Source organism: Bufo gargarizans, chromosome 1 (genome assembly GCF_014858855.1).
Source record: "Bufo gargarizans isolate SCDJY-AF-19 chromosome 1, ASM1485885v1, whole genome shotgun sequence".
NCBI lineage: Eukaryota > Metazoa > Chordata > Amphibia > Anura > Bufonidae > Bufo > Bufo gargarizans.
In genome coordinates, this window is record NC_058080.1 from 584967510 (window position 1) to 584987489 (window position 19980).

A 19980-nucleotide genomic window follows, 5' to 3' on the forward strand; every position below is an offset into this window, starting at 1 on the left:
TTAATGTTTCAGCACACCAAGACATTTTGGACAATTCTTTTTTTTTTTTTTTCCAGCTTACTGGGGACAGGTTGGTGGAGCCCCTTTTCTGCCCCAGTGCACAAAGCAAGGTTTATAAAGGCTTGATGGGGTGAGTTTGGTGTGGAAGAAGTTGACTGGCCCTCTAAGAGGTCTGACCTCAATACCTTTAGGATGCAGTAAAACAGATTGAGAGCAAGGTCCTTTCTTCCAACATCAGTGTCTGACCTCACAAATGCTATTCTGGATGCATGGGCAAAAATCCCCTAAGGCCTCGTTCACACTTCAGTGTCAGTGATTTCCATCAGTGATTTGTGAGCCAAAACCAGGTGCAGCTCTAAACATAGAACAGGAGCAGATCTTTCCCTTCTACCTAATGTCTATGGAGGTTCCACTTCTGGTTTTGGCTCACAAATCACTGATGGAAATCACTGACCAAACACTGAAGTGTGAACTAGGCCTAAGGGTCCATTCACACGTCCGCAACAGCGGCAATGTTCGTTCCGCATTTTGCGGACCGCACATTGCCGGCACTAATAGAATATGCCTATTCTTGTCCGCAATTGCGGACAAGAATAGGACATGTTCTATTTTTTTCGGGAACGGAATTGCGGACCCGGAAGTGCGGGTCCGCAATTCCTTTGCCCGGGAAGCACATCGTGCTGCCCCATAGAAATGAATGGGTCCGCAATTCCGTTCCACAAAATGCGGAACGAAATTGCGGACGTGTGAATGGATCCTTAGATTCACTCCAAAATCCTGTAGAAAGGCTTCCCAGAATAGCTGTTTTAGCTGCAAAAGAGGACCAAATCAATATTAATGCCTATGTATTTAGAAGAGGTTGTCATAAAAGCGTCTGTCGGTGTAATGTGTAGGTGTACCGGTACTCTTGTCCATATAGCGTAGTTCTGTTCCGTCGGCAGACCATGTCCGCCACTGACCCAGTTCTCTGAGCGGCAAAGGAGCCACGTCACTTACCGAATATCATCTGTACCCACTTGTCCTTCCCTGCCCACCAGCAGTAGGCCTGACTGCCAGCATCCCACATAGTCTCCTCTGATGTAGGCCATGGCCCCTCACTTCTTGCCTAGGCATTCCAGCTCTGCCTCTAGGGTGCGCACATGCTCTCTGGCTCTTACAGGACCAGTGCACGAGCACCCAGGTCTTTCCCACCCAATGGCTCATCATATCTGGGTATATAAGGCACCTTCCCCTAGGGGAGGGTGCCTGAGCTTTAGTTTGTTTAACATGCTAGTACCAACTGAAGATGTGCCCTTCCGTTTGTCCATGTACTGACCTCTGCCTGTCTACCAATTCTGACCCTCCATTGCCTGACCTGACTTTAGCCTGCATACCATATTGACCCTTGCTGCCTGCCCTGACTTCGGACTAGTTTCACGGATTCACACATACTCTGACTGCCTGACCTTGGACTGTTTTCTGACTACGAGTATTGCCTGACCCTTCGGTGCTTTGCACTGGTGACTCTAACCCGATTGGTCAGCTGCCAACCACACAAGGACTTTTCCAAGAGGTAGCGTCCTGGTAGCTCCCCTGCAACGGTCCAGATCCCTGTATACGGGTTGAAAACCAGGGGACTGCCAGGATAACATCCTTAGCTCTAGCCTAAATTCAAATCTAATGTAATATCTGTCAACTTTGTATGTATTGGTCTAATTTTATGTATCCCATCCTGTACCATGTGACTATTTGGTTTGAGGACAGGATTAAGGCATTATGCTCATCAGGGCCTATACTCCATTGTATAATGTGATACAGTTTCTGTGCTTCTGTGCTAAATGAATTTCTTCTTTGAATGTCCTTACAACATCTTAGATATTTCTTGATAAACTTATGAAGACTTTACTCATTCTGTTGTGTTTATACAGTGCATCACACTATCTGTTCATATTTCTGCAATTATCAACAGGATATGCCATAAATGTCTGATAGATGCAGGTCTCACATCACCATACATGTCCCAATGGGCAGCCACTGTGGAGAGGTGGCCAAGCATGGGCAGCCAGCTTTCTATTCACCTTGGCCGTGGGAGTGGGGGTCAGGGTTTACACCATCAATGTCTAAATTGGGAGGACCGCTTCAGGAGAACCCGAGGAGGAGTATGAAAGTTGCAGTAATTCAAATACATAATGCATAGGCTTAAACTTCATTCGGGGCCTCTGGTGCATATTCTGTCAAAAAGACCAGACAAAAAAGCCTTGCATGCAGCACTTTTTTGGCTGGTAAAAAGACAGGTTTGTGAATGGAAACTGAACAGATCCCATCGTGGTCAGCGGAGTCTGTTCAGCGCCTTCCCTGTCAAGCTGGGTTGACATCACATTTTTGTCATACATTTAATGTACACAAACAAAAAAAATGTAGATAGGAGTAAAGATGCCTCAGACAGATGACATACTGTGGCATCTGTCACCATGTAAAAAAAATATAAATGTTGGCCTCTACATTTTTTTTGCTGCACTTTGCAGGATAGAAAAACGTGGTACACTACGCTTTCCCATCCTGCAGTGTCCTGCAAGGTATGAGAAAAACCCACCATCTAATGGAGCAGAACAACAGAAATAAATAGTGGTGATGAACGTGGCCTAAGAGGTGGGAACTATTACTGGTCTAAATAACATCAGGCAACTATACCCAAGAGATAAACTCCAGTCCAATATAGTGGATCTTCCCCGTACTGCATCACTTGGCTATAATAGCCTGCTGTGCATTCACTACACGCTGTACTATATACACATCAGTGTCAAGGAGAAATCCACGGCACACCAAAGGTCCTTTTCAGAAGATGCTTTCAATACATAATGTTTAGTTTTACATCATTTTGTTCCATCCAGAGAAAGTGTCAATGTAACAGGCCACAAAAGAAACCCCAACGTGTCTCTGGATGGAACAAAATGATGTAAAACTAAACGTTATGTATTAAAAGCATCTTCTGAAAAGGACCTTTGGTGTGCTGTGGATTTCTCCTTGAAATAGTTTGGCGTACGTCCTCTACGAGCACCCACCGCCAAGGGTGTGCAGATCTCATCCTTCTCCAGTACACAGTGTGTGATATATGATGTATGTGGTAAAGTGTGTGATGATCATACATTACACATAGATACATTACACTCTGCTGCTGTCCCTTGTTCTGAGGGTCCATCTTGACGTCCAGGCTTTAGTCTTCAGTTCCAATACTTCGATATTTGCCAGGGTCCTCGGGCAGAGCACCCGGCATTCCTTGTTCTAGTAACCCACGGAAGCTAGTCCCTCCTTCTTAAGGCTCCCGCCAGCTTCCCCTGCTGCAGGGGCCTGTATCGCTCCGGGGCCCGCCAAACCTAACCAATAACAAAGCTCCTAGATGTAAAGAGCTTTGTTATTGGTTATGCCGACACAGGTAGCAAGCATCGCTGCGCTGTCTGGGCCGTTCACAGTGCTCACTGCACTGGTGAATTTCAGGGAAAAGTCTAAGGCGTATTGGCATGCCTTAAGACTTTTTCCAGGGAGTGAAATGGCCTGAACAGGCGTCTATGACGCTTGTACAGGCGTCTATGACTTCTGGGCACAGAATGTCATCATAGCATCAACACTTTGAAGGTCCTTGCTTTACAAAGGCATCCACAAAACAACATCATGAATTAGGTTGTCTGGACTGAAGAAAGTGATTTTCCTTTGAAAAGGTAAATCATGTAATGATTCCAGTATTTCACATTTTAAATTTTAACTGGAAACTATTTAGCCTAAAAAATTGCCCATTAAAAAATCTAAAAGTGTTGGCTGAAGCTTCAAGAACAGCTTAGGAGCACAACAGAAATGTAAGCTGCTGAACCAAATAATCATTAGCATGCTATTTTACCATTTTCCAAAATCATCAAGGGCATCCATTTGCAGTAATTAAAAATATGCAAAAACGGCAAACACATCTTATTCAGAACATTATGGTAATCTGATTTTAATGGAGGCCAACATGTTACGTTTTCGTAGAGACTGTATGATGGATTGCAGGTGGACATTCTTGAAGATGACATGTACATCGACTCCCATCTGTCTGATGGCCCAAGAATTCCAAAGGCATTGCCAAGTTAGTGTAACAGAACATTATCATTTTCCAGGAAATATTACATTATAAACAATGACAAGCAGACGTGGGAGAATGCAGGAAGGATGAACCTGAAAATCTGTCCCTGTCATTAATCAACTGCGTGGAACTTGGCAGGAATAGGAGGACAGGAAGAATGAAGCCATTGTGCTTTGAAGCAAATTAATCAGTCTTCTATGAGAGGAAAATTTCAGGCACCGCACCATGTGTGCCCATGTGATAGATAAATATAATGATGGCAGCCCTAAAGATGCCGTTAGTTCAGGAAGTCTCTAAAAACAAGAGGTGTAAAACTTGCCTCCCCTAGTGTCACAGCTTATAGGAATTTATCATCTCCCCAATCTGGTGGTCATACAGAATATACTGAAAAGGGATATTCCATTTTTACTAAATAATCGTTATCACAATTAGAATGACAAATAATGCCACCAGCCAAAATATGTTACTTAATGGCTATGGGCACCTTTGGGGCAATTGTTTTATGATTGCATTTGATTCAATTTACACTAAAATCCTTTTTGTTTTCAGCAGTTTTTGTGATACGTGGGGTTAAAAATCATTCTATTTGACCCTCCTGAGAGCTCTCAGCTGACGGCTCCTGTAAAGCCTCATCTCTAAACTTCTGACCTCATAAACACTCATTTTAGCCATATTCTTATCCGTTTGATAAGAGTTTAGTTATTATGAATGTTTATGAGATCAGGTAACCAGAGAGAAGGCTTCACATGAGCAGTCAGCTGAGGGAACTCAGGAGTGGCAGTCTGCAAATACATGGAGTTAAAAAAATCAGTCTGCTTAATTTTTTTTATAAAGACCAATTAAAAAAATGATTAAGATGCAATTATAAAAATATTGCCCTGAAGGGGTCAATGGCCTTTAAATTCTGTGTGGTTTTCAAGATCTCTGCTTGCCCTCATGCTGCAGGAACTGTCCTGGCCTTGTGATAAAGGGCCAATTACAGTTACAGTAAATGTAGGAAGCTATGCATCTGTGCGGCCTCAAAAGGTGTCATGCATATCAAGAAAAATGTGCCAATGTTGCCTACAGCTGATAATCATATCTCTTACTTTTCTAAGGTTACTTTCACATTAGCGTTTTCAATTCCGCTATTGAGATCCGTCATAGGATCTCGATAGTGGAAGAAAACGCTTCAGTTTTGTCCCCATTCATTGTCAATGGGGACAAAACTGAAGTGAACGAAACGGAAGGCTCCAAAATGCATTCCGTTCTGTTTGGTTGCGCTCCCAGCACAATGTAAGTCAATGGGGACGGATCCATTTTCTCTGACACAATAGAAAACAGATCCGTCCCCCATTGACCCCTCAAATCTGGTCGTAAATGAGCCCCTATATCTTTTCAGCAGAGAGCTGCACGCTACACTACGGGTATGTCAGAAGCCGACAGACTAGTTTCACTTACTTTTATTAATAATATAGCACAATGAAATATTTACATGAATCAATTCTACAAATATTAAATACACAGAAATTCAGTTACGCCATTAACGGAATAAAAAAAAGAGATAAAAATATGTCCTAAGAAAATAATATTGGGACATGTTGAGGCAGAATGATCACGGTGTCCCAGAGGCTGGGAAGCTTATATATTTAGTACTTTTTTTTTTTTTTAAAGGATGAATTCACATGTGGCAGATTTGCGCTTGCAGCAGAAACAATCCCATTCACATGTATGGAAGTGATTAGCAACCACAGAAACTTCTGCAACTAAATCTGCTGCGTGTGAATATACCCTTAAGTAATTTGTTTTTAAAGGGGGCGTTGCAGGAGTGCATGGGGATTTGATCGTGTCATTAGGTATCGAGTTTAAGGGTAAAACGTGCCACCCTTGCATTGTGCTGGGCATCATCACTGTATGGCTGTATGACTTCTTTTTTTTCCCCAACACAAAAGGAAGGATGGCCTAGCAGGAGGGACAATGGGGGACAGTTTTACAAATGGTGCACACACACGCAAGTTCCTCCCTGCTGCGTCCCCTCTTCTGCGTTTCGGCTTTGACGGAGAGCCTTTTGGCGTTATACAGTTGTTTGCCCGCTCTGCCAGCTGTCTCTCCTGCAGTAAGATTGGATGGGAGATGTGGCCAAAAGTAACTCCGAAGGTACAATTTAGATCATTGCATATTTTCATCAAGGCTCACAAGTTTTCATTCTGAAGTGCTAATTTCCACTCAAAAAACCAACATTGTCCATTATGAGGTCTCATGCACACGACCGTGCCGGTATTCCGGCCTGCAAACAACGCATGCACAAAATATGGATACCTTGCGTGTCTTTTTTCTCACTCCTATCAATAGAAAGGGCTGTGCTTGTCTGCAAAAACAGATCAGCATAGGACATGTTCTATAATTTGCAGAACAGAAAAACAGGTCTGTGTGTATGGCCCCGCAGAAATAAACGAGTCAGTGTGCCATCTGCAAAAAAACGGTATTAAGCGTAGAAAATGGTATCGATGTAAGACGGTTCAGAAGCGGCCTTACATTTAGAACTGGCACTGGAGGAACCGAAGTCATCTAGAGGCCTAACTTCATCGATCCACCACCAGTGCAGGGGCTTTATTAAGTTTTAAATGATCCCCTAAATTCTGACACGGTACTGGTCTCAAATTCCCAAACCACTGAGCGCATTGAGCACTATGTTGTCACCATTTGTATAAAAGTGCCCGATAGTCTCCCTACTAGAGGTTTTCTGCTGACCCAATGCTGCACTCCATGCACACCAACTAGAACGTGAAAATATTATTTCAAGATTTAGTTCTTAAATTACAACTGACGTCACTGTAGATACTACATGTGGTACCCGTAAGTCTTCAGTAAAGGTCCAGAACACCAGACCCATGGTATTGCATGGTCATATGATATATTTGTCCCCCAGGTAGTGATCACAGACTGGTTCACATGGGTAGAAGTTCTGGAGGGTTTTCTCCATAGCAGAACTTGGCCACTGGATTCCGGTAGGTGTTTTCATGCTGTACACTCTGAGGGGGAAGAGAAAAAGGGAGAAAATGGTACAGTATTACGGTATATTGTTAAAATCAACAGTGTAATTCATACAATGGAAATTCCCACATGTATTCTATGCCTAAGTCCGCATCCCCCAAGCTGCCTTAAATGGAAACGCCACAGAAAACGGTCACAGATTTTTTAGAAGCAGACTTGAAATCCACATCTCAGGGAAAAAAATAAGTGGCACATGGCTTCTTGATTTTAAAGATTCCCACTGAAGGGGGCTAATCCGCGGCCTACGAAACTGCAAATCCACAGCAAAAATCAGAAGGCCAGCCTAGGATTTCTGCTGCGGATTTTGCTTGAAATCAGCTTTGGATTTTTCAAGTTGAAAATACCCTGTGCATTAAGATTGGAGACGGAACATTCCTGACACGGATACACAGGTCACACGGCAATGACCGGGAGCACGCAATAAATCATGCGATCAAGTGAACCATTATACAGACTAAATGGGACCTCACAGCACATCGTTGAATAAAAACACCAAGTGAACCATTAGCTCTTATTTAAAAGTCCCTAATTACAGGCATTTGGCAAGAAATGTATGAACAACATCTACTATGTCCGGGCATGGAAGGTGTCACCTGTGTGCGTCACACACTGGACAGTCACATACATGATCCTACGGACTGGTACTAGAATGCCGTTTCACAATGATTTCTCTTTAGGAAACATTTTGCATGGAGAAAAAAAATAATAAAAAAAGTCTCCATTTTGCATTAAAAGAGTTTTCTGAGATTTTAATAATGATGACCTATCCTTGGATGGAGGTCCGCCACCCAGGAACCCCCGCCAATGAGCTGTTTGAGAAGGCACCAGTGCTGCTGTGAGTGCCCCTGCCCTCTCTCTGCTCACCAAGCACAGCGCCGTACATTGTATAGCGGCTGTGCTTGGTATCGTGCTCAGCGCCACTCACTTCATGGGGCTGAGCTGCGCCTAGGCCATGTGACTGATGAACATGTCGTCATTGGCCTTGAAAAAAGTGTGAGAAGGCCGCGGCAGTGAGAGCTGCGAGCGCTGGTGCCCTCTCAAACAGCTGATCGGCGGGAGTCGGACCCCCACCGATCAGATGCTGATGACCTATCCAGGGGATAGATCATAAGTAATACAATCTCAGAAAATCTTTTAAAGATTCTTTTTTTACTTTTGTAATAGCTTGGTATGGAAAGAAAATGTTACTATAACTGCATTTTGATGCAATAGAGTCAATTCCCCCGAGCAATGCAGGGATCTAACAGAAGGAGCAGCTCTGTCTCTACAGCAGGGACCAGCAACCTCCGGCACTCCGGGTGTTCTGAAACTACAACTCCCAGAATCCTCCTTTCACTTCTCTGAGAGTTTTTTACTTATTGCCGATTTCTGCTGTACAGTAGCTTTGTGCAGACTCTCGGCCCGGCGATCACATGGCTGCTGGGACCGGAGCAGGAAGCAGTACTGCAGCTTCCTGATCTCTGTTCACAGGACTCCTTCAGCGCCGTGTATAGTGATGAGGAAGGCAAGGAGGCCCCAGCCTCCTCTATGGGGAGCCCTGCTGTCAGTGCTCCCACAGCTGCATGATCAGCGCTCCGCTTCAGTCTCTGCATGGATGTTTTAAAACGTCTGCGCAGAGATATATGCTGACTGCCCCGGACGTATATAGTCGACAGGCATTCAGCAAGCCGTTAACCTATATTTATATAATGCCTGCTGGAAACACATTCAAATGTAAAGGCGAGGTTTACTCAGGGTTGTCCGATGCAGCCATTTTAAACATGTTCAAGTCATTTAACTATTCAGATGCTGTGATCAATAGTGACCGCGGCATCTGAGCTGTCCGGAGGAGAATGCTCCCTCAAAGTGAAATAAAAGTTCTGGGTGTCAGAGAATATAGTCACACAAAAAAAAAAATGTTCTCATTTTCCAATGCATGCTATGGTAAATTCAATAACACCATTAAAAGATACAACTTGTTCTGCATAAAACAAGTCCAAATTGTTTTACGAGGCTAAAGGGTTAAAAAAGGACAGGCTGAGAAGCGATGTTAATTATGCTGAGAAGCAGTTATTAGATAAAAGCATAATATTAAGGATGTGCAATCCAGTTTCACTCTTATATTTTACAGAATTTGGAGGGGATTCTGCGGAATCTGCCCCGGCCCCCCCCCCCCCCGCACTTTTAGTGGGAGGCTGCAGTTTATGGCTGCAACCACCCCAAGAGAGGAAATGCCCTTTCTTGGTAAGATTGCGGCGACAAACTGTGGCAGCATCAATGACAGCCACCCAATTGCTTTTTGGACGAAATCTGCCAACTTCTTCCTGCATAAAACACTGTGTGAGCAGACCCCCTAATCGGCTGGACAACTCCTTACCTACTAAAACTCGGATTGAATCATAGAAGGAGAACTATAAAAGGAAAATATAAGGAAAGTATGTCAACAGTTTTGGCCCAAATTTGGCCTTGCTTGAAGGAACCTCCATACGGTAAGAAATGGAGTGAACAGAGGTCCATAATGCAGACCTCAGAGTGACGCCATACAGGATCCATGCACATAGTTTGTTCAGATACAGTTAATAAAGGTATTGGCAACACGTGTAACACATGGCGAACGAGTGCAGATCGGGTTGTGTCCGGGTTCAGGTCTTCCCCAGGGGCTTTTTGTTCAGCCCCACCATTTTGGATTAGATCCTTTACCTGTGAAGATGTCCGACACTTGGCCAAGCACAGCTCGAAGTGGTCTTCTACTGCCATGAATAAATTCTGAAACCCCATCGCAGCTCTTTTTAAAAAACGTTCCAATATATGTTGCTGAGTAATGGAGAAAACAAAGGGATATTACTTTTACAATCAGAAACGATTCCAAGCACTTACATTAATAGTCAGATTACAGCCAGGTCCATAAATATCGGGACATGGACACAATTGTAACATTTTTGGCTCTATACACCACCACAATGGATTTGAAATGAAACAAACAAGATGTGCTTTAACTGCAGACTGTCAGCTTTAATTTGAGGGTATTTACATCCAAATCAGGTGAACGGTGTAGGAATTACAACAGTTTGCATATGTGCCTCCCACTTGTTAAGGGACCAAAAGTAATGGGACAATTGGCAGATAAAAGGTCCATAAATCTATAGCAGGTGCTGGTCCCACCTTTGGGCCCCGCACCTATCTCAAGACCAGGTGCAATTGTGTGCGGCCGGGAATGGAGAGGTGGCCACGCATGTGCGGCTCTCGCCATTCACTTCTATGGGAGTACCGAATACAGACGTCATAATAGATAATAAAAAGTGAGATTTGAACAGACCTTGTTGGGCTGTAAGCAGCAAGACACGCAGTACTCGTAGACACTGCAGCATCCATTAGGTAGACAGCTCTCACAGTTATATTGTCTGGTACTGGCCACATTGATATTGCAGCATCCATTTGCAAGCAGTTCTTTACGTTCACATACATAACCTGTAAAAACAGATGGGCATAAATGAGACAAATGTTATATAAAAAGGTACAGAATCTGAGACTCAGCTATTCTAGAGAGCTGCATATGCGAGTCGAGATCATAGGGGCCCTGCATTCCAACCTACAGCAATCACATATTCTTTCTAGCATATGTTTTGGATATGTGACAGGATAAAGGAACAGTGTTTGAGGTAGTCTACAGGTCCTGTCCTATTCATGGTAAGAGCAGCGAGGGAGTAGGAAAGCTATGTGCGCCTCCGCTCCATTTAGGCAGTAATGGTCCGTTTGAAAAGGCGAACTGAGCAGCCAATTATCAGGACTGGACCATTCATCCCTAATAACTGCCTGCTGGTCTGAGGAGGAGACAGCGGCATTTACCTGCAGAAATCACCTCCACTGTATGGGGACATACTGATCCATTGTTTCTGGGCAGCAGATGCCTCTTTACACAGGGCAATCTGCTGCCCAAAAACAATGGTCTTTGGGTGACCACATCAGCCCCACGAAAAAGCGTTTTTCATTGACTGGCAGCACCATTACACAGGGCAATTATTAGGAAAGCCCAGGCCTTATAATGGCTCTGATTTAAGACCCCTTTACATGGGGTCTGACAAGGTATGTGGAATGATTCTGGCTTTGAGCAGCAAAGTGGAGATATGCTTGAAGACATTAGAGAGGACGATGGCTGTCTGCTCCTTGGGCAAACTGCTGCGAGTAAATACAACCATTGTGGGTTCTGTTCTGGATCCTGTGCAGCAGGCTCAGTTCTCACTAATTCAGGGAGGACCAACAACTCCCAGCATGCCCACACTGCCTAGAGCAGGGCATGGTGGGAGCTGTAGAGCCGCAGGATGCCCATCCCTGCACTAGTTATTATATACAAGTCTAGGTGGCCAGATAGTTCATTCCTTACCTTTTACAGGAAGTGCCTGAAAAAGCAAAGCAAAGAAATTAAAAATAAATGTTTGCTACATTTGACCGGAGTGCAGAGTGTTGTTGGTCTGCCAATAAGTGCTCCTCTATGCCAGGAGACAGCAGATGATACAGCCCCTAGCCCGCATCTTTGCACATATATTCCAGGCTGCTTCTCCTCCTTCACAATGAAATATGTCACTGCAGTCTGATAGTGTGTCCTGTAGTCCTGAGAGCCCTTAAAGGGTTTGTCTCACCTCAGCCATTGGTGGCATATTGCTAGGATAGTTGCCGAGCCCCCACAGTGAACGAGAGTGCACCGCGCATGCGCAGCCACCCTCCCTTCATTTCTATGGGAGTTCTGAAAATGTCCTGAGCCCGCTCGCTTCGCTGTTTTCTGGACTCCCATCGAAAGAATGGGAGAGCAGCCCAAGTATGCGCGGTGAACTCTCATTCACTTGGAGCGCCAAGTTCTAGCGATAAGAGCAGGTCCCAGAGGTGGCATTGATGGCTTATCCTATGTGTGAGGTGACACAACCCCTTTAAACACTCAGTTAAAGAGAACCCAACACCACAAAGTGCAGTGCAATCTATCAATCAGCTATGTAACATGCAGCTTGTATATAGTTTGGTGGGAAAAGAATCAACAAAACTTGGAATTTATGCATTTCAAGCACTGCTCTTTCTGAGCTCAGCTGCCATGTGGGCAGTGGCAAACACACATATACAGAATAGGCGTAACTCGCGGATAAGACGCCAGCGCCTTGGGCAACTGAGCTCAGAAAAAACAGACATATAAATGTATAAAATACCTATTTTGCAGATGTTTTTCCCCCCACAAAAATACATATTAATCTGCTCAGCTCCTTCTGCTCTACAACAGGCTGCCTGCAGATTGCTTGGCATTTCATGGCGATAGGTTCTCTTTAACTTGAATTCTTACCATGATTCTTTGGGGAAGTTGCTCCTGATGTGCAGTGTTTAGTACCTACCTGCTCCATGAAAATACAACCCGTGACCTTGGGGTAGATACCACAGGACATAGTCAGAGGTGCTGTTGTGGAGGCACAATACGCTGTCATGTACTTACCTAGATCATCTGTAATGAGGAGTTTGCCCTGCACAGAGTTGCGGCACTGGTTACTGAGCCGGCTGCTGTTCCCAAGGTTAAACTGAATTTTCCACTGAACGTTTTGCCCTTGATCTCTGGTCTGAAGAAGAGTTCTGTCTCTGATGGTCTTCTCTTCCTGATGAAGGCATAAAGGATTGAAGATATCACAATCAGTAAGGTATGGATGACACCTCTGTTTCTCATTCAAACCCAGCCCTTATAACAAGACCCTACTCTATTACATAACGCCTATTTATCTGCATGGGAGCCAAACCATTCCACAGCTCACAGGTGGACACCAGAAGTCAACTGGCTGCCAGCAGGTGCCCATTTAGAAAAGTCTTTTACAGATGGGGCAGCTTATTTAAAGACACAGATTTTAGATATCTGTTGCTTGGGATGTTAATGGCACTCTGCAGCAAATCAGCAGGTACTGAACAGGGACTGACCTTAGACAGGTTTGGGCTTTTTAACCTCTTCTGGCAACGGTGCGGAGCAAGGTGAGGATGGCAAGCCTTTTGGCTGATGCTATTTCACAGGAGGTTTCTGGGACTTAGATACTGATGACATATCCTCAGCACAGGTTATCAATATCAGATCAGTGGGTGTCCGACACCCCCACCAATCAGCTGTTTCGCGCAGCCTACGGCACCAGGAACTATACAATGAACAGAATCAGAAGCACAAGGTTTTGAACTCTCTCCAGAAAGGGCCCCCGAAAGTGAAGGAGAGTGCACCACGCATGCACGCCATTCGTTTCTATAGGACTGCCGAAAACAGCTGCCTCCAGCAGAAGTTAATGGAACGGTGGCTGCGCTTGCCATATATTTCGCTCTCAGCTATTTTCGCCAATCCCATAGAAATGAATGGAGGGTGGCAGCGCATATGCAGCCGTTCTCCGCTCACTTTTGGGATCCTGTTCTGGAGATAGGAGGTGTAGATCCCTATCCACAATACAACTTTTTTACACAGCAGTTTTCAAAATTAAGTAACTTATTACTCAGGTTGTATGCTGCTGAAGCCAGTGATTGCTGCAGCAGTATATGGGACATCATATAACATATAATAATATGTCACAGCTGTAGCCCGGGGAAGAAGACAAAGTGGCATCGCTGAAGCGGAGGAGGCTCGGGGAAGTAAGGGACGTTTTTTGTTATTTAATCTTCACATGGGCATTGGTACCCTTGGTATCCCAGGCTCTAGTCACTGGAATGCTGGAACCCTTTATATTGTATGTCAGAAGGACTGCAAAGTCCTTGCATCCAACCTGACTGGGTATCATTCAGCATCCAGTGGTCTAGATAATGATTCATCTCATCAGGACTATTCTCTGGTGCCAAAATAAGTATTGATATAAATGTCGCTAGATCTTTTACATCTAATTTATTCTAGACGCGTTTCTCCAGCCGCTGCTAGATCATCAGGAGTACAAAACATGCTCAGCGACCATACCAGTGCCAGACGCGCGACCACTCAGTATCAGTAGTGGTTACGCTCCTGCTCTATTAGTTAAGAACACGATAGTACATGCGGCCTCTCACCATCAGAGGGGACCATGCTTATCTCGTATAGGCTCATGTCAGCAGAGCGATCGTGACCTCACACCACTAGAGGGGGCCACAGTTGAGGTTCATGTTAGCAGAGCGATCGTGACCTCACACCACCAGAGGGGGCCACATTTGTCTCTTGTTAGGTGCTTTTGTAACGCTCTTAATTTGATTCAATGTGTCCAGGAGATGGTTACAAATTACAACATATCTAATGAACATCAGCGGACACAGTTAGTTGATTCTATACAAACAGAAATTGGTCGCTGAGCCTGTCTTGTACTCCTAGCAGCGGCTGGAGAAACGCGTCTAGAGTGAAGATGTAAAAGATCTAGCAACATTTATATCAATACTTATTAGGACTATTCTCTGGTGCCTACATAAGATGAATCATTATCTGGACCACTGGATGCTGAATGATACCCAGTCAGGTTGGATGCAAGGACTTTGCAGTCCTTCTGACATACAATATAATATTATAATATAAACTATAATAAGACAACGTGGACAACGCTAGGGCTACATGGCGCTGAAAAGTCACCCACAATTTTTATAATGATCATCAATAGTGATGCAATGTGACTGCAACAGTTGCAAAAAATGCATCCATTTTGTGTGACTGTCACGTCATAGTTGCAGCATGTGATGCTGCGAAACCACTGACCATTATTTAAAAAAAAATGTTGCACAACTTTTCAGCAGTAAGTGTAGTCCTAGCTTTGCTGAAAACACTAAAAACAACTGTCCTCACTATAAGGTCCTTATAGTGAGAATGAAATACAGATAAGGCTATGTTCACGGTAGTGTTGAGAATCCGGTAGCCTGATCCGGTGGGCTGTTCCAGCAGAAATGACGGCTTTTGGCTGGACGAAAACCACTGCAGGAAAAGTGGTCAGATCACCACTGTATCTCATTATAGTCAATAGAGATCTGGCAGTACGTGGTCGTATCTGGCAATACCAGGTACGGTAAGCTCTGGTAGCCTGATCATACCACTGGAATTAATATGCAACTGTGAACAGGGCCTAAAATGGGTGTTCGGACAAACCCCACTCCGCCCTCCAAAAGATTTTCAAGTGTTGGCAATTATGAAGTACTCACCTGCTTGAAGGTGCTGGTGAGAAAATAGATCAGAGAGAGGCCAAATACTATGCCCAGCACCCATCTCTTGCGCAGGATCTTCCTCCACACCATAGACAGCACCTGGACCATCCCTAATCACCTGAGCTATGGCGGATCTGCCTATAGAAACTATACTGTACCCTACCGGTATACAGGCGGGTCAGTCTACAGACACGTCACACTGCCAAGAAATGTGCAAGCTCCCCGCACAATCCATACCACCGAGCACACACATAATGATGTGTCCGTCACTCTCATGCTGTAGGGGGCGCCATTGTACAGCTTCCAGCACTCAGCCTCCCTTCACTACCATCTATGACTATGCACTAAGGCTCTCTGACCCGCGATGTGTATTTACGGTCAGCTTCCCCAATCTACGCTACAGGAACCATGTTATTGTCAGTCTGTACTATGCCCCGGAAGTGTTCCACGCGGCGGCTCCACTTCCTGTGCAAGCGTCTTGTTCCCACGGCGACAAGCCAGGAACCCCTCGGCACTGTCACGTGACCTGCCTCAATGACCCGGAAACCAATAACAGGGCGCAGCCGGCTTTCTCCCACTGTGATGACGTCACCCGCTGTGCACTGCCCTGGACCAGGTGAGAGGCTGCAAGATGCGGTGTGGCTGGCCTGTGAGAGGCTGACCGCTAGGCGGGTGCATGGTTACTGTTATGGCTGTTATTAGAGGGATGCACAGGTGGCTGATCTCTCACTGTGTCCTGTGGGTTCTTCTGACCCTTCCAATTCAAGGGATGCACAGGCACCCTGACACCAGGTGAGGAGGGATGCTACTCCAGGCTGGAGGGGACTGTTGCCGTGGCAACCATCAGACTGGGCTTGTAAAGTGATAGTCACCTCAGCAGCTGTCCCATCGGCTCCGCTCCCCAATGTGAGACCCCCTAGGAGAGTATGCCTGCACATCCCCTGTAAACCTCTCTGCAAGGAAGGGGGCACGAGTGGCATGTCACTGCTGGGTCACATGGGTGCCAGTGAATTCCAATAGGGCCTGATGAGTTTCCTTGGGGTTCTGGTAGTTTTCATGGCTAAAAGTTCTACTAAAAAGCAGTGGAAAAGGAAATGCAGCAGTGTGAACAGGGCCTGAATATTCCATGCAGGCATATAGGTGTGCCGGAGATGGCTGCACTGTATACATGGGAGTCATTAGGGCATGATTATCACCATCCACAGGGTAAGACCCCCCCACTTGTGTACTGAGGAGAGATGGAGTTGAAAGGGGTTCTCCGGCATTTTGTCCAATGAGTGTGTGGATGGAAGATGTTTTACACAGTACTTGGCCCCCTCGCTGCTCCTCTGCGGTCTCTCCCGCCTGGGTCCTGACGCTTCTTTTCCTGTTCAGCTGCATTGGCTATATTTGACTATAATGCAGCTGAACAGGAAAAGAAGTGGCAGCACCCCGAGCGATAGAGCCCAGCATCGGGGGAGTAGTATGGAAAACTACTTCCCTCCACAGGTTAGCACTGTCAAAATGCCCACGGAGCGCCTTTAAATGGCGATATGGTCACACAATGTCTTGTGCGACTGGATGCCATAACAAAGTAGTAAACCAAGAAGACAGCCCATAATACAATATTAAAATATCAAAATCCAGCATACATGTCTGTGGGGGTTTGGGAGATCGCAGGTGGCTGCATGGACATCTATCTTATGTATATGACCTTTACACTGAGAGCATTTTTTTTTTTTTTTTTTTTTTTTTTTTTTTTTTTATTATATTAAAGGGATTGTCCAGATTTACAAAATCATGGCTGAGTTCTTCTGAAAACAGTGGCACAGCTGTCTGCAGGTTGTGTGTGGCATCACAACTCGGACCCTTTCACTTTAATGGAGAAAAGCTGCAGTACCAACCGCACCCATGAACAGGTGTAGTGCAGTTTCTGGAACAAGGCGGCCATGTTTTTCTAATCCTGGAGAGCCCCTTTAACTCCCCTGCACTGATTTGCTATACCTGCTGTAATCGTGTGTTCTCTGGTTCTTAGAGACCGGGCACTTACTGTTTTCTATTGTCATTTCATCTTTACAGAGGCCCAGTCTTGGGTTCTCTAACATCAGCCTCCAAAGTCCACTATATGAAGACTACCGATGTTCTCAAGACCTTCCAGCAAAAAGAGTGCTGCTCGATCGCTGTCCCCATAGACGATACACTTTAAATGTATTGTTTGAAGGTCCTGAGGACAATGCAGAGACGACACAGCAGCCTGACGGATAACCCTCCTCCAGAAAGGTAAAATAAAGTCACGCCAGACAACGGCCCAGAGTTACAAGCGTGTCAGCGCCTAGAATCCAAAAATTGGTGCAAGTAGGGTTTCTTCCGATTATCATCCAGCTTGAGCCCCTGTGATAGATCTGGTGCAGGTCCGAGCTTAAACCATCTACAGGGTTAGTAAATCTGCCCCAGCCTGTTTTACTATAGCAAGAACATGGATCCAGTATGATGTCTGCCTGCTTAATATTTGTGGTTGTGCAACAAAGCATATTCTACATTTTTCAAACCAGCACCTGTATCTGAACACTTTTGTAATGGAAAATGTAGTATAGCCACTGAGATATTCAATAAAATATATCTGTATAGCGCCACCTGCTGTTTGTTCTTTTCCTTATTTTTTTGTCCACCTCATGGAGGTGGCCGCATGTGCTCAGTTTAAGGCCTCTTGCACACAAACGTGTGCGCCCCGTGGTCGTGCTGCGGGCCACAATGCACGAACACAGTCCGTGGGGCATTCGCAACGGATCGCGGACCCATTCACTGTAATGGGTCCGCGATCCGGCCGTTCCTCAAAAAGATAGGACATGTTCTATCTTTGTGCGGAACGGAAGTACGGGACGAAACCCCACGGAAGCACTCCGTAGTGCTTCTGTAGGGTTCCATTCCGCATCTCCGGATTTGCGGACCCATTCAAGTGAATGGGTACGCATCCGTGATACGGAATGGTACCAGTGTATTGTGGATCCGCAATACGGCAACGGGGCGCACACGTTCGTGTGCAAGAGGCCTAAATCTTTGACTGCCACCAGCGCCAGCCCTATCTTCTGTTTGAAGCAGTCAATTACAGGGAAAGAGATATAGCAGAACGGACATAACTATCACCACCCCAGTCCCTGACTAGGTACATGTGCCCTAACTATCACTACCCCAGTCCCTGACTAGGTACATGTGCCCTAACTATCACTACCCCAGTCCCTGACTAGGTACATGTGCCCTAACTATCACTACCCCAGTCCCTGACTAGGTACATGTGCCCTAACTATCACTACCCCAGTCCCTGACTAGGTACATGTGCCCTAACTATCACTACCCCAGTCCCTGACTAGGTACATGTGCCCTAACTATCACTACCCCAGTCCCTGACTAGGTACATGTGCCCTAACTATCACTACCCCAGTCCCTGACTAGGTACATGTGCCCTAACTATCACTACCCCAGTCCCTGACTAGGTACATGTGCCCTAACTATCACTACCCCAGTCCCTGACTAGGTACATGTGCCCTAACTATCACTACCCCAGTCCCTGACTAGGTACATGTGCCCTAACTATCACTACCCCAGTCCCTGACTAGGTACATGTGCCCTAACTATCACTACCCCAGTCCCTGACTAGGTACATGTGCCCTAACTATCACTACCCCAGTCCCTGACTAGGTACATGTGCCCTAACTATCACTACCCCAGTCCCTGACTAGGTACATGTGCCCTAACTATCACTACCCCAGTCCCTGACTAGGTACATGTGCCCTAACTATCACTACCCCAGTCCCTGACTAGGTACATGTGCCCTAACTATCACTACCCCAGTCCCTGACTAGGTACATGTGCCCTAACTATCACTACCCCAGTCCCTGACTAGGTACATGTGCCCTAACTATCACTACCCCAGTCCCTGACTAGGTACATGTGCCCTAACTATCACTACCCCAGTCCCTGACTAGGTACATGTGCCCTAACTATCACTACCCCAGTCCCTGACTAGGTACATGTGCCCTAACTATCACTACCCCAGTCCCTGACTAGGTACATGTGCCCTAACTATCACTACCCCAGTCCCTGACTAGGTACATGTGCCCTTACTATCACTACCCCAGTCCCTGACTAGGTACATGTGCCCTAACTATCACTACCCCAGTCCCTGACTATGTACATGTGTCCTAACTATCACTACCCCAGTCCCTGACTATGTACATGTGCCCTTACTATTACTACCCCAGTCCCTGACTAGGTACATGTGCCCTAACTATCACCACCCCAGTCCCTGACTAGGTACATGTGCCCTAACTATCACTACCCCAGTCCCTGACTAGGTACATGTGCCCTAACTATCACTACCCCAGTCCCTGACTAGGTACATGTGCCCTAACTATCACTACCCCAGTCCCTGACTAGGTACATGTGCCCTAACTATCACTACCCCAGTCCCTGACTAGGTACATGTGCCCTAACTATCACTGCCCTTCTGCTTATCTGATTTGTTGCCCACACTAACCATATTCTACAAAGAGACCTCTTTCCCCAATTAAGTATATTACAAAAATGTCTATCCTCCCCATCCCTTCACTATATTAAAAATAAACTGCAATGATAGTTACATTTTAAATGGGGTATTCCAGCTTTTAGATATTGATGGCCAATCCTCTAGATAGGTTATCATTATGAGATTGTTGGGGGTCTGACACCCACATCCCCAGCGATCATCTGTTTTTACA

General features: G+C 45.5%; 2 protein-coding genes across 2 annotated transcripts in view; one reads left to right on the forward strand and one right to left on the reverse strand.

Annotated features, from left to right (window-relative positions):
- Positions 1 to 5519: 5519 nt before the first annotated feature.
- Positions 5520 to 15690, reverse strand: SPRING1 (SREBF pathway regulator in golgi 1). The gene is made up of 5 exons (XM_044290728.1): positions 15245 to 15690; positions 12576 to 12732; positions 10422 to 10573; positions 9806 to 9919; positions 5520 to 7104 (listed from the first exon to the last, which is right to left on the reverse strand). Exons 1-5 carry the CDS (start codon positions 15353 to 15355, stop codon positions 7021 to 7023), a joined length of 618 nt encoding a protein of 205 aa, XP_044146663.1. The 5' UTR covers positions 15356 to 15690; the 3' UTR covers positions 5520 to 7020.
- Positions 15691 to 15877: 187 nt separating this feature from the next.
- The window catches only part of RNFT2 (ring finger protein, transmembrane 2), a 95973-nt gene continuing 91870 nt past the window's right edge, over positions 15878 to 19980 (forward strand). Inside the window, exons 1-2 of the mRNA XM_044275814.1 lie at positions 15878 to 16039; positions 17306 to 17506. Coding sequence (XP_044131749.1) covers positions 17433 to 17506 — 74 coding nt within the window. The 5' untranslated portion in view covers positions 15878 to 16039; positions 17306 to 17432. The remainder of the gene's footprint in view (positions 16040 to 17305; positions 17507 to 19980) is intronic.